The 12,204-nt window shown below is 36.9% G+C and overlaps 1 protein-coding gene across 2 annotated transcripts; it reads left to right on the forward strand.

Annotated features, from left to right (window-relative positions):
* The first annotated feature begins 3,549 nt into the window (after positions 1–3,549).
* On the forward strand, positions 3,550–11,400 carry LOC135682391 (protein BTG2). 2 transcript variants are annotated; one of them, XM_089113370.1, is made up of 4 exons: positions 3,550–3,860; positions 6,871–7,089; positions 7,696–8,006; positions 8,955–11,400. In XM_089113370.1, the coding sequence occupies exons 3-4, from the start codon at positions 7,727–7,729 to the stop codon at positions 9,245–9,247; spliced, it is 573 nt and encodes a 190-aa protein (XP_088969496.1). In that variant the 5' UTR covers positions 3,550–3,860; positions 6,871–7,089; positions 7,696–7,726; the 3' UTR covers positions 9,248–11,400. The 2 variants fall into 2 exon arrangements, with proteins under 2 accessions (XP_088969496.1, XP_065053340.1); XM_065197268.2 differs by lacking the exon at positions 6,871–7,089 and having other exon boundaries at positions 3,551–3,860.
* Positions 11,401–12,204: the final 804 nt, after the last annotated feature.

Below are 12,204 nucleotides of genomic sequence, written 5' to 3' on the forward strand. Positions count from 1 at the left end.
GAAGGTTTCTAATAGACAAAAGAATCAAATCCTTCATCCTGACTTAGAAAACATTGAAAAATATAAATAGATGAGAGAACTTGCTTGAAAACATAAACAAGGATACATCTCAGTAAAAAAGAAAAGCTCAAGTGAAGGGACGGTTTAGGTTTGAGACTCAACAGTCAGGCACCGCGAAGCAGGGGGGGGGCTGGGGGTGGGTTTTTGCAAAAAATTACCAAATGTTGAGTAATAAACTACCAATAAAGCCTCTTTTTATACGGTTTTAGTCCTCCCCCACCGCTTTTTTAGACCCCCACTTTTCTCAACGCTCCGCGGTGCCTGACAGTTTTACATGCAACAGCACAATAATCTTCTTTTCGGTCAGTTGCGACACTGTTTTTACCGTAAAAAGACTTTTCAAAACGTTTTTCTTGCTTGTTGATAACTGGTTTGATACTTGGAGTGCAATGTTCATTGGCAATTGAAAGCTTTCGCAGTTTATGATTCTCCAATTGTGTTTATTTGTCCTTTGGACACATTGGATCATACATTATTCAAAATGCTGGTAGTGGAATTATGGGTTAGCAAAACGCGCGCTGCTTTGCACGAAACCAATATCATTTTATCTGAAACATGTCTAATCTTCTTCCTCGATTATTTTGTGTTCGTGTTGTATTATATTCGTGATTCAATTTCACAGGCCACAGTTCCTCTACTTCTTGGGACTCGCCCGTCGGTTCGATAATCCACTTAAACGCGATTAAATAGATGGACGTTATGTTGCTGCAGAGCTGGTAATGTCGTGTTTTTGCGCATTATTTAGCGAGGGAAAAAGCCTTCTTGGTTCCATACATCTATGCCCTTTGAATATCTTTAGTGTTTCACAACAGACGCAGTGCCTGGGAAAAATTGTCGTGAGAAAAAATTCCTCGACCACGCCCTTCAAACTCTTTGAAAGCGTGGGAAACGCCTTTTTTAGTATTTCAATCTATTTCAATATTTTTCCAAATGGAACAGCAATTTTGTAACAGGAGGAGGGGCTTTTTTGCAAGAACTAGAATTGTAATGAAACCACCCCCCCCCCCCCCTCAAAGGTTGGGTTTCAGGAAATCGACCTCTTGAAAAACTGGGATGGGCAAGTCTACCCTAGTCAACTCTATGGCGACGCCAATGGACTGGCATAGCCTTCTTCCTTCTCACAGACTGCAATGACTCTTGTCGTTTTTCTAGTTGAGCTTTGCCCTTTCGGTAGAGACATTTGCCCTACTTTAATCCTGTTTAAAGTACTTAAAGATACAGAACGTAGAACCTAGAGTTTTGACTATTATTTTAGGAGATTTAATGTTAACTTATGAACAAATCACATCTTTTTATTTTCAAAATTACTTATTACTATACAACGTCACAACATTGCAAACAGAAATTCAGTTCAAGCATTAAGCTCAATATTATTTAGTTCATCTCAATAGAAAATGTTTCATCTCTGTTTATATTTAGAAGCTAGAAAATATTTTTTTATTGAAGTACAGAACATCCAGCAGTTTTTGGCGCATCATTAGCACCAGCAAAAATTTTGAAATAGATCAAATTACTACAAGAGGGATTTTTCACGATTTCTGAAGGTTTGAAGGGCGTGGAAGAGAAAATGTTTTTTACAAAAATGAAGGAAAGTTAAAACCAACTGCTTTACCAATATGAAAAATTCATAAAAATATAGAAGAAGCGGGTTTTATAAAGCTCAACTGTTAAATCCTTGTTTCAAGCACCGTCTTCGTAACTCTTTTTTTTTTAAGACATGGTGATCAACGTAAATGAATAAGGATACAGCTTCGGGTGAAACTTTATCAACTTGAAGGAAGGAGGCTTTCACAGCCTCCCATGACATTCAGCTCTGCTTTTTCTTCTCTTTCTATGCATGAAGAAGTCGTTCTATAATTATTAGCCCCCTCCTCCCTCAGAAAAGGAATATTACGAAAACATCCTTGCAACCAAGTACTCTCTCCTTTGCAAGTTCGTATAGAAAATTAAAAGTTCATTCTCATGCTACTTGAGGTCGTGTCTGCAAAGCCAGTAGTAAAGTCATCATTTGCTACTTTTGCAACAAGAAAACCGCCTTTTCAGTAGCCGCTCTTCCCTTTTCTGCATTGCCGATGGGCCTTGGCTTATAATAAATCTAACAAATATACCCCCAAGGAGGACACTTGAACTTTTTACATACAAGGGGGCCCTGATTTTGGGCATCTATTTAACAATTTATCCTTTTGATTCATAAGGTTGAGCTAACATATAACAATATCAAAAACAGGAATACCAAAACAGATTTGTTTTAGCTGATATTTTTGGTAAATTGTCTAAACTATCATGCCTAGTGAACTTTTATGTGCTCAATAAAAAGATTTTGCATTTTGATTATTTTGAATCTGCCTTATCAACACTTGCTTTGGGTCTGCTGAATTTTTTTTTATACTTTCAGGTAATTTTTAATAACTGCGGCCAGCACACATCCTAAATTTTAGAAAGAACGAGTGGAACGGGTGCTGCGGCTGGACTTCCCAGCATGTAAAATTTTGGGTATCTCCCCTGGGTAATACACAATGCGCGGTTACAATATTCCGTTATCTGAACTCATAGGAAGAATATCTGATCAAATAGCCTGAGCCCCAGACTCCAATACTTCTAGTTTGGGGTCTGGAACTCAGGCTACTGATCAAAATGCTTTTCATTTCATGAAATACTTGTCTTTCTGCTTTCCACAGAGATTTGGTATACATCAAGTGCTGAAATCATGTTTATTTTCTTGACCTTGGCCTTGATCTGTTCTTTGACGTAACATTTTATTGGAAATACCATTCAAACAAAATCTCCAAGAACATCTCACAGTTGTATGTGTTTCCTTGTAAAATGTGTTATAAGCCTCTTTCTGCCATTAGAGAATCGTCGCTTAGAGTCTTACTTACCTTTTTCTAAACCTCGATAATTATTTGAGCTAAAGCTTCTAGATTGTATCTGTTTCTGTATCTTATGTGTATCTAGATTGTATCTTATTTGATCAATCTGTTTATAAGATCCCCCTTTCGTTTTACAGATTTTTGTGCTTTTTCATCTCCAGCTTTACCCAGGGCAATAGAAACCTCTAAGCGGCCCTGAGAACTTGAGAATGATCGCACTCTGTAAGCTAAACCCAAGGAGCATTTCAATTAGACTCAACATTGAAGATACCTTCATTGTTTTGATCATACATCTGAATTGTATTTCAATAGCGTCCATATGTTTCATTTTGTCGAACTTAAATGAAACAGTTTCATAAATTTGTTTGTAGAGAAATCTTAGCCCCTTGCCCCCTTATGCAAGTTTCGCTTGGCAAATTACTTTTCTTTCTATTTTCTTCACCAGTCACTACTGAGATCCCAAAAGGATTCACTAATTTATAATTGTTGGTTGACGAACTCTTGTTAAAGGGGGCCATTTTCATATTTCCCTCATGACCACTTTCACTGACGTCATTTCCTCTGCAAGATATCTTCATCCGGGACATCGATTTTCAGGACAATCGGAAAAACAATGCACTTGGGTTTATTTTGATCAGCTGTTTGAGCGGAAAAGCGTAGGACTTTGTGGCGGCCATTTTGCACGAAACTTTTCCCTGAAAGCTTCCCAAAATAAGTTTTAAACCAACTGGAAATAGTACTTCGTAAAGTAACAACGCTTCATAGAAGTTACAAGGGGATTTGACGATCTTTCAAGGTAGATCGGACGCTCCAAAGTTACGGGACAATCGCGCCAGAATTGTCGGAAGATTAAATCTATAACCGAGCTGAAAGGAGACTTGGCGTTTTAACATCTCTTGAAGAGAGCAGCAACAGTGCATCTTAATAAAGGTACGGGAGTCAACTGTTGTTCTATAAGATTTTTATTATTTATCGGGGCTAATTTACCCCCAAAGGAATGGAAGTTGCCCAACTTACGACTTCTATTGTCTTGAAAATTTTCCGAAGCCTGCATTATTGACGTGGCTTTTCAAACAAAAGACAATTTAGCGGTCATTATTTTGTTCAAGCTTTCAGTTTGTTCTTAGCTTACTGTAGCAATGTTGTCAAAAAAGTTATATTTTAAAAATATTTATGCAAAAAGCCAAGTTTAACGATAAGCAGCTCGCTTATGTTTGAATGAACCAATAATTTCCAAAGGTTTTTCTACAACACAATTCCCACTGTGGCTTATATTTTTTCACCTTTGATGCTGCAGTAAAAATTGGATTAGCTCCAAAAGCTGTCTTGCAAGTCATGGTATTTTTTAACCAATGGGTCTTCATTTTAGTCTATTTTGTTAAACGATAAAATCAGAAGAGAACCTTTTTCATTGGACTTTGAAAGACAGTCTGTGGTATTTATTGTTGTCATGAATCAGTCGCTTATAAAAATTTTCGCTGTTTTCGCTGATTAGGATTAAAGCCTTTTCACGTTTATAATTTCCAACAACACAAACTTGTTTTAAATCTAAAATTAAAGTCAATCTGTCCAATCAGGCATTCTTACATTTTCCATTGTCCACTTTGGAATGGAAAACAAATTACTCTTGAACCACTTGCCGACGCTTGGGGCATTTTTGGAGGCCTAGCGCATAATTACACTGAATATAATGACATTCTTACGAAATAGTGCTTTGATATAGCATATTTATTTGAGATGTTTAATGTTAGAGAAACACACCATATAGAATATTTATGCTCAAAGATATAGTAATATCAGAAAATGCCTTTTTGAACTTTGAAGTATAATATACCTTGAAGTATATTATAAATTCATATCAATGAAGAAATTTTAAAAGACACTAGAGTAGGTGAGAAAACCTGTCTTTATAAGGAAAATGATAACATTGAATGTAGTAAAAGAGTTGTGACAAGGTCCTTGCTTCGCCACATGTTTAATTAAATGTTTTTAATTTATATTTATTGCAAAAATGCAAATTTTATGCAAACTTGCAAACTTCATGCAAGGCTGTACAACATTAATGAAAATTCCATTAGAGCTATGTTTTAAAAGCCTCAGCCACCATTTCAGAATTCTTGAAATTAATATTTTTTAAATATTTGTAAAAGTATTTCTTCACATTGCATCATATCTGGTAACCAGAATGTTCTAGGCCATAGAATATTGTGCATTTAAGTCAGGTGATAAGAGATAGCATCATCAGCGATCTTTCACAAATTCCTGGAGGCTTGAGTATATTGGGGACAGCTTCTTGTTTGGTAAGAATTTTAGCTAAATATACCTGCTTGTAAATGTAGGGTAACTAGACTGTAAAGAAGGCACACAATTGTTAATGGTGAAGAAATTGTGTCAGTATCCACATTATTTGAATTAAGAGCAATTGATCTCTTCACAATTTTTTTAAAGTGTAATTCATTTTTCTAATATTCTTACTATTAGTTATATCTGCAAAAAATCATAATTCAATATATCTGTAACATTTATATTCAGATGATTACATAAAAGCATGAAACCTGAAGTTATAACTTGAAACTGCCCTGTTTGTTACACTAAAGCATCTACAACTTTGCCTATATGATTGAAGGTGCATGTGGTAACTCATTGAAGATAAGTTTTTGCACAAATCTATTTTGAAATTGTGACAGGAGAAACTCTATTAGGCTAGCCAGTTGTTGTTGACATTCAAATTACGTAAGTGGAGAGAGGTGTCAGGAGTACTATGTAATAAGAATATATATAACTAAGGCATTAACTAAATCTAAAGCCTTCAAGAAGGTGTTTTTTGGTCTGGAGGTGATTGTTTGGCAGTAAGAAAGAAAGGAATACAATGAGGCAGCTAGAGCTAAGAAACAGAATAGCAAACAAAGATTTTCATAGAAGGTCTGCAGTTGCAGGTGTAGAGATGAAATAATGGGGCTACATGTAACATTTATTTGGCTTGCTGTGACCGTCAGATCATTCCAGTGTCTCATTATTAGACTGAATATGGCAGTAGAAGGAAACAGAGACAGGTTGTCCTAAATGGAGGTGAAGAGACAGTGTCTCTAGAGATGTGATCATGAATGGACTGATGAGCAAGATGCTAGCACTTGGAAAAAATGAGAGATCTTTGTTCAGTGCAGGCTGCCACAGGACAGTCTGTGAGTAAAGCCAGGAAAAATTAGATGGAAAGAAATTGAGAAAAACAGACAACATCTGCAAAGATACTGCAAAGAAAGATTTGGGTTGAAAACGAATATCTTTAAAATTTTTGTCTAAAGCTACATCCTTCTCTTCTCTGCATTTTTGTTTGTGGGTAACTATGAGCATACCTTTAGCAAGCTAAAGTTTTTTGAAAACATAGGTGTGTAAGGTAACTAATAATGGCTTATAATGGTGGAACTACTGTCAGGCCAAGGTCTTTATTCCAAATTTTCCAACAAACCTTAAAAATATGTATAAAGAATTCATAATTTTCAAAGTTTTAGATTGATCTAGTCAATGAGGAAAATTCTTCAAAGCTTTTTGTTGTGATACAAATAAGATATTTAACCGTAGAATAGCTAGTCAAAAATGTGTCTTTTATCATGACAAAAAGTACTTGTTGCAATCCTGGACAGTTTAAAAGCGCACCTAAACAACACATTTCTTTTTCATTCTTCTTAAAAAGAGGACTCAAATATGTGCCACCTTAATATTAACTATAAAGCCAGACCATGAATGCTAACATTTTACATTGTATTGAGTAAGATTTGATATTTTTTGGTAAGAAAACATGTGATCTAATAGTATATTTGCCTTGAATTATCATGTCATAGTAGAGAAATAGAAGCAATTGCCTCCATGCCTCATCCCATTGAATCTTCAAATCTTCATCCTGTATTTGTTTTTATACATATACAAAAAGTTCTCTGCTTAGCATAGCAAAGCAGAACAGTAAAGAACAGTTCATAGAGGGGTGCATAGAAAAGATGTATGCAAACAATGGTCACTTTTGCCATATGCAGCTGTCATATTGATTGTCAGCTTGAGGAATGGTTCTATCTATGTTCAGCTTGAGGAAAGTCAGTTTTCAAACAGCCAACTGGTGCTCCATTCCCACTACTGGCCAAACCTCACACTGTCATTCAAGACATATGTATGCATCTTAGTTATGCATGCATTACTGACAACAGGTCCAGGCTCAATAACTTTGACCACTTGTCAGTGTCAGACAGGTCGTCATTGAGTTTATCTTCAGTTTGTGTGAAAGTGTCTTACTTCTGTAGTGAACTTATCATTACATAAATTATTGCTTGAGGACATCTTTGCCATCAATTTAAGTATTCCTGAATAATTTATTGCACCATTCAAGCTGGCCTTCAAGAGTTGATAAATAAGCTTGCATTAGATGCGGTTTTATGCGCGTTCTCTTAATTCATTAGTAATCTATAACAAAATATCAGAATTTATGTCTCATGCCTTCATTAACACCATTTTCAGGGGCTACGGACATTATTCCTGACGGTAATTGAGCAGTCTTGCCTGGTAAATCTCTTATTGATGTTTTAATCACAGAAGAATTTTTCCAGGATATCTTGACCGTTAGAAACTGTATATGCAAAGGCAAAATGTGTCATTGTTGTACCGAAAACGACAAGAGTACTCGAATCAATAACTTGCAATGTTTTTTATGTAATTAGGGTCGTATTGTTACCATAGGAAAATTCTCCTAATGATTCAAGTTTTGTATGCCTTATCATAGGCTTATGTGATTCCGCCGGAAAAGCAGAACTATGACGAATGCAAATTCAACCACTGTGAAGAAATCGTTACCAAATCAGAAACCTAGGCGCAAAAGTGACCCGCGAAAGCCCAAGACCCGAAGCAAACAGAAGAATGCGGCTCCGGATACGACACAGGCGATGAGTACGTTTCCGAGTTCGGGCGACGAAGTGGAAATAGCGATCAATTTGTTTGTTTCATTGATCAAGAAACAGCCGCAAGTGCACGAAGCTGTTGTTTGGGAAAACTTTTCAAATCGACTCTCAGAAGAGCTCAGAAGCAAGTTTGAAGGTTCATTTATGTTGTTTTTGTTGTAATTTTAAAACCGTTATCAAAATGGGATTAGTCAAGACCATGTGCCTTTGAATGTCTTAGTAAGGTCGAGAATTAATTTTTAATGCTGCTTACCATTGCCTATCAATGGCATCAGCGCTGTTTGAAGCGAAAACTATGTCATAACACCATTATTTTACTTGTTATTTGCAGATTTTTGCATGTAAGATAGTGGCTGAAAATAAATCTATTGTGTTGGTGCAAACACATATTACATAATTGGTATGAAATAGCAAAATTGTTGGTGGTGAAGTTGTTGAACTTGATGTTGTTCAAAGAGGAAAGGTCAAAAAGGGAAGGGGTTTGGAACAACTAATGTTTCAATGTTTACAGCATCTAATGTTTTAAGCCCCAATATTACACTAGTAAAGTGTTAATAACTTGTATTGACTTGATGAATTTCTCGTGAAATAAAGGAAACATTGAACAAATCCTTGTAGTTGCAACAATTCGATTTGCTCATTTAATATAAACATGTCAACCGGCTTTTACCTAGCCGTACTGCATAAGATTTTGAATAAATGTTTTCAGCTGTGAAGACATGCGTCGTTCAGTCGTTTCACTAACTATTGCAGCAAACGATCCCGCTGCTCCATATCAAGTAACTCATTTAAGTTCAAAATAGTCGCATTTTTTGGCAAAGCCCCAGTTATCGATCATAGAACAAGTTAGGTTTTCCATTAAATTTGATTTTGGCTGCTGTCGGAACATTTTTACTATATCTTTGGTGGCAGGTTCAAATGAGGATCATGGAAGGAGCCTTGTGCAACAACAGTATCTGTTTTCTTTTCGAAACGCACGTTGTAAAGTAAAGAGTTTTGATTTGAAAATTTGAGTTTCTGCAATCCTGAGACCTTCGCATTTGATTGTTTTGTGATTGTGACGTATAGGATTGTATTTTTTAAGGTCATTGGTATCCCGACAAACCCGAAAAAGGAAGTGGTTACAGATGCATACGCGTTAATGGAAGCACTCCCGACTCATTGGTTCAACGTGTCGCCGACGATTGCGGAATACCTTGCATTCACTCTGTCCTTCCTGCTGAGTTGACGCTATGGATTGACCCTGGTGAAGTGAGCTACAGAATTGGCGAAGATGGCTCTATTTGCAGATACTACCATTTTGAAAGTGAGCAGCCTCGGTCTGAGGTGAAAAAGATCCTGACCAGATCAAGGTCAGAATCTGCCGATTCCCAGTAAACACTTGGGTCGGATTTGGGGAACTTCTTTGTTATTTGTGGGTTAGTTATAGTCTGTAAATGATTTTAGAACTGCTACGCGTGTAGATGGCTGCTGTGCTAGAACTTGGAGTATTCTTTCACCTACGGATATGTTTCTTGGTTTTCAGTTGATTTTGTGCATCTGTTTAGTTGATTATGTTTGACATCGGTGATTTACATTACCATGGGATGACGTGCATTGAAAAAGGTTCGGATCAGCTCATGTTCTGCAACTCATATTAACGCAATGAGCTTTGAGGCAGTTATATTTCCTTATCCATTACCATTTTTTGCCCGTATGGCACCAAGTGAGCAGCTACCTATTATTACGTCACAGACCTGGTGTTAGGGTCATCCTCATTGCCGTGTCTCCTGGTAATGTTATCACCTTCTTGTTTTAAATTGGTCGTAAAAATGATTTAGATTATCAAATGCACTTTAAAATTTTATGTAAATTTTGTTTTTATTATCTGAGCATGCTGTTTTGACATTATGGGTAATGCAATTCAACTTGAGAAGTGATTTAAGACATTGATAATGCCTGTTTGCTACCATGTTGCTGGATTGAAATGAAAATCGAGTTAGCAATGATAACATATTTCAATAATTAAAGATTTTGTTGAAAATATATTGATGATCTCTTTAAAACGTGTAAGTGTCATAGTGTCATGTTTTATATTCGAAATAATGACCGCGGCATGTGAAGGTGCCAATTGCTTGCTGTTGACCGAACCAGTGCTGCCTCCAATCCGCATCGCATATATTTCATGGCAAGCACCCGTTTTCTCTGGTAACTGATGCTGCTAAATCCGAGAATGACCTTGTAAATAATCGATTGTCTTCAGTATGTATATGCCATTGCCACATGTGATGTAATCATGTAAGTGCTAAGAAATCATGTAACCATTGCTGTTGTATATTGTATGTACAATGTATAGAGAATATATACAATAACCCAACCGATCACAGAGACTGACGTAATACGTACACAGGATTTATCATTTGCTAGCACGTTAAGCTTGTGATACCACACCGCCAAGTAACTGCAAGCAAACCGCTTAGAGAAACCAGCTTACTGAGAGAGTGTAGCTTCAATAATCTTAAGTTAGCAATGCCACAGTTTTTGAAGTTCATATAAATGAGAATTGATTTGACATCAACCAAGAACAATTTTTCCAAGTATGCTGGTTGTTGTTTTATTGCGCGTTATTGCACTATATTGGTGCATGTGGTTAACGAGCAACTTTGACAAATGACCTCTCTGTATTTTGAAGATGAATTGGTATTTACTGAGCCTAGTGTCATTTTAACGAGCCACTGTTTTAAAGTGGTTTCCATAAGCCAAGCAGTACTTGGAAGGCAACCGGCATTCTTAAGCAATCCCATGATCAGTGCTTGCCGTTTCAGCAAAAACATCGTTTCCAAGAAATTGTTTGTCAGCAGCAAACTGAAATAGTTCGATTTTATTCCTGAAACATTTAGAAATGAAGAACTGCTTATAAATTCGTTTTGAATAAAACATTTTTGAAGAATCTGAAAAGGTTTTGCGATGTGTAATGAAATAGGAGTTGGGTTAGCTTTCTTCTTAATGTTTGGCTTATTCCCATCCAAATTTACCCCCCAGATGTATAGAACAGTATACTAACTAGTATGATAGTGCGCTACAATATTCATGATAATTTCGCTCTCACTTTGTAAACAACGTCAAGGCTAGCCCTTGAAGTTTGTAGATTTTAGGCCCAGAGGTGGTCGTGAATGCCCTTATTTCCCAACCCTTTCCCAACCACCTGGTTAGAGATGGGTTTTCTTATATTCTTTTATGATGACGAAATGTTTCATTCCCTTCAAGATGCTGATTTGGAGAAAGAAAAAAGAAGCGATACTTTGGTGTGGCTTTTGAATTATAACATAGAGCTAAAATGTAACATATTTTTGAACTGGCAATTTGGAGACAGAAGCCAGTTGCCCCGCTATGAATCGGCCAATAGCTATAAAACAGGGCACGTTGTAATCACATTTATTTAACTGGGGTTCGTTGAACACAGATTGAGTGTCCACGCCACCACTGCCTACTCTAAATTTGTTGCCTTTATCGTGTAGTGTCTTTCGTTTAAAACCTTACGCAAATTGATATTCTTGCTGTCGTTTCTCTCTCGTTTCTCTTGTTCAGCATAGTCATGTGGTTACAGACAAGGCCCTCCTTTACGCAAGACCAGTTAGGGGACACATATTGGCAATGCTGGTATATGTCGCAGCCTCTTAAGCAGTCGAATTATAAGTTTCAGGGCCGCCGAGAGGTTTCGAAAGCTCTGGGGCAAAACCAAAAGATGCGGCCCCCTCCGAGCGGAGCGAAGTCTTTGCGACCATGCTCTTCAGATTATTCAAAATGTATCTCAGAAAATTTATTGCAGTCATTTGCAATAGTTTTGAAGCTTTTACTATTTTAAGGCATTCTTTTGCTGCGCCTGAACATTTTCATTTTTAAAGTAGAATTCATTACTTAATGAGGCCCCTGAAAACCTCAAGGTCCTTGTGCAATTTGCCCTCCCCCTTGCCCCGCTCTCGATGGTCCCGGTTGAGGATCAAAACCGTAATATATAGGTGAAGCAGTTGGCAATAGAAGAACGACGCACTGTACCAAACCCCGAATGTTATTTTTTAGGTCACCAATTTATAGTGTCTTGAGTGAGGGGCTGAGACCCGCGATGTAGAGAAATCCAAGAAAATTACCTTTCCTAAAGTCCTGATCTCTCTCTCTCTCTAATGCTAACTCATACTACTCTATATAATCCAAACATGTGATCTAAATGTCAATCAAACAGTTCGATGTCATGGCTCAGACATCATACAATTCTCCCAAAGTTATATGGTTAATTGACGCAGCAATCGTCATTGAGGGAAATTTATCCAATGCTATTCTCTACACTATTAGCTATT

This window comes from Rhopilema esculentum, chromosome 17 (assembly GCF_057945365.1).
Source record: "Rhopilema esculentum isolate cy_ngs chromosome 17, ASM5794536v1, whole genome shotgun sequence".
NCBI lineage: Eukaryota > Metazoa > Cnidaria > Scyphozoa > Rhizostomeae > Rhizostomatidae > Rhopilema > Rhopilema esculentum.

What these genes read in the sequence shown, in the direction of transcription:
- LOC135682391 (XM_089113370.1), top strand. Translation starts at nt 7,727, where the DNA reads ATGACGAATGCAAATTCAACCACTGTGAAGAAATCGTTACCAAATCAG. An exon ending in GCTCAGAAGCAAGTTTGAAG is followed by an intron (nt 8,007 to 8,954) that starts GTTCATTTATGT and finishes GTATTTTTTAAG; the next exon opens with GTCATTGGTATCCCGACAAA.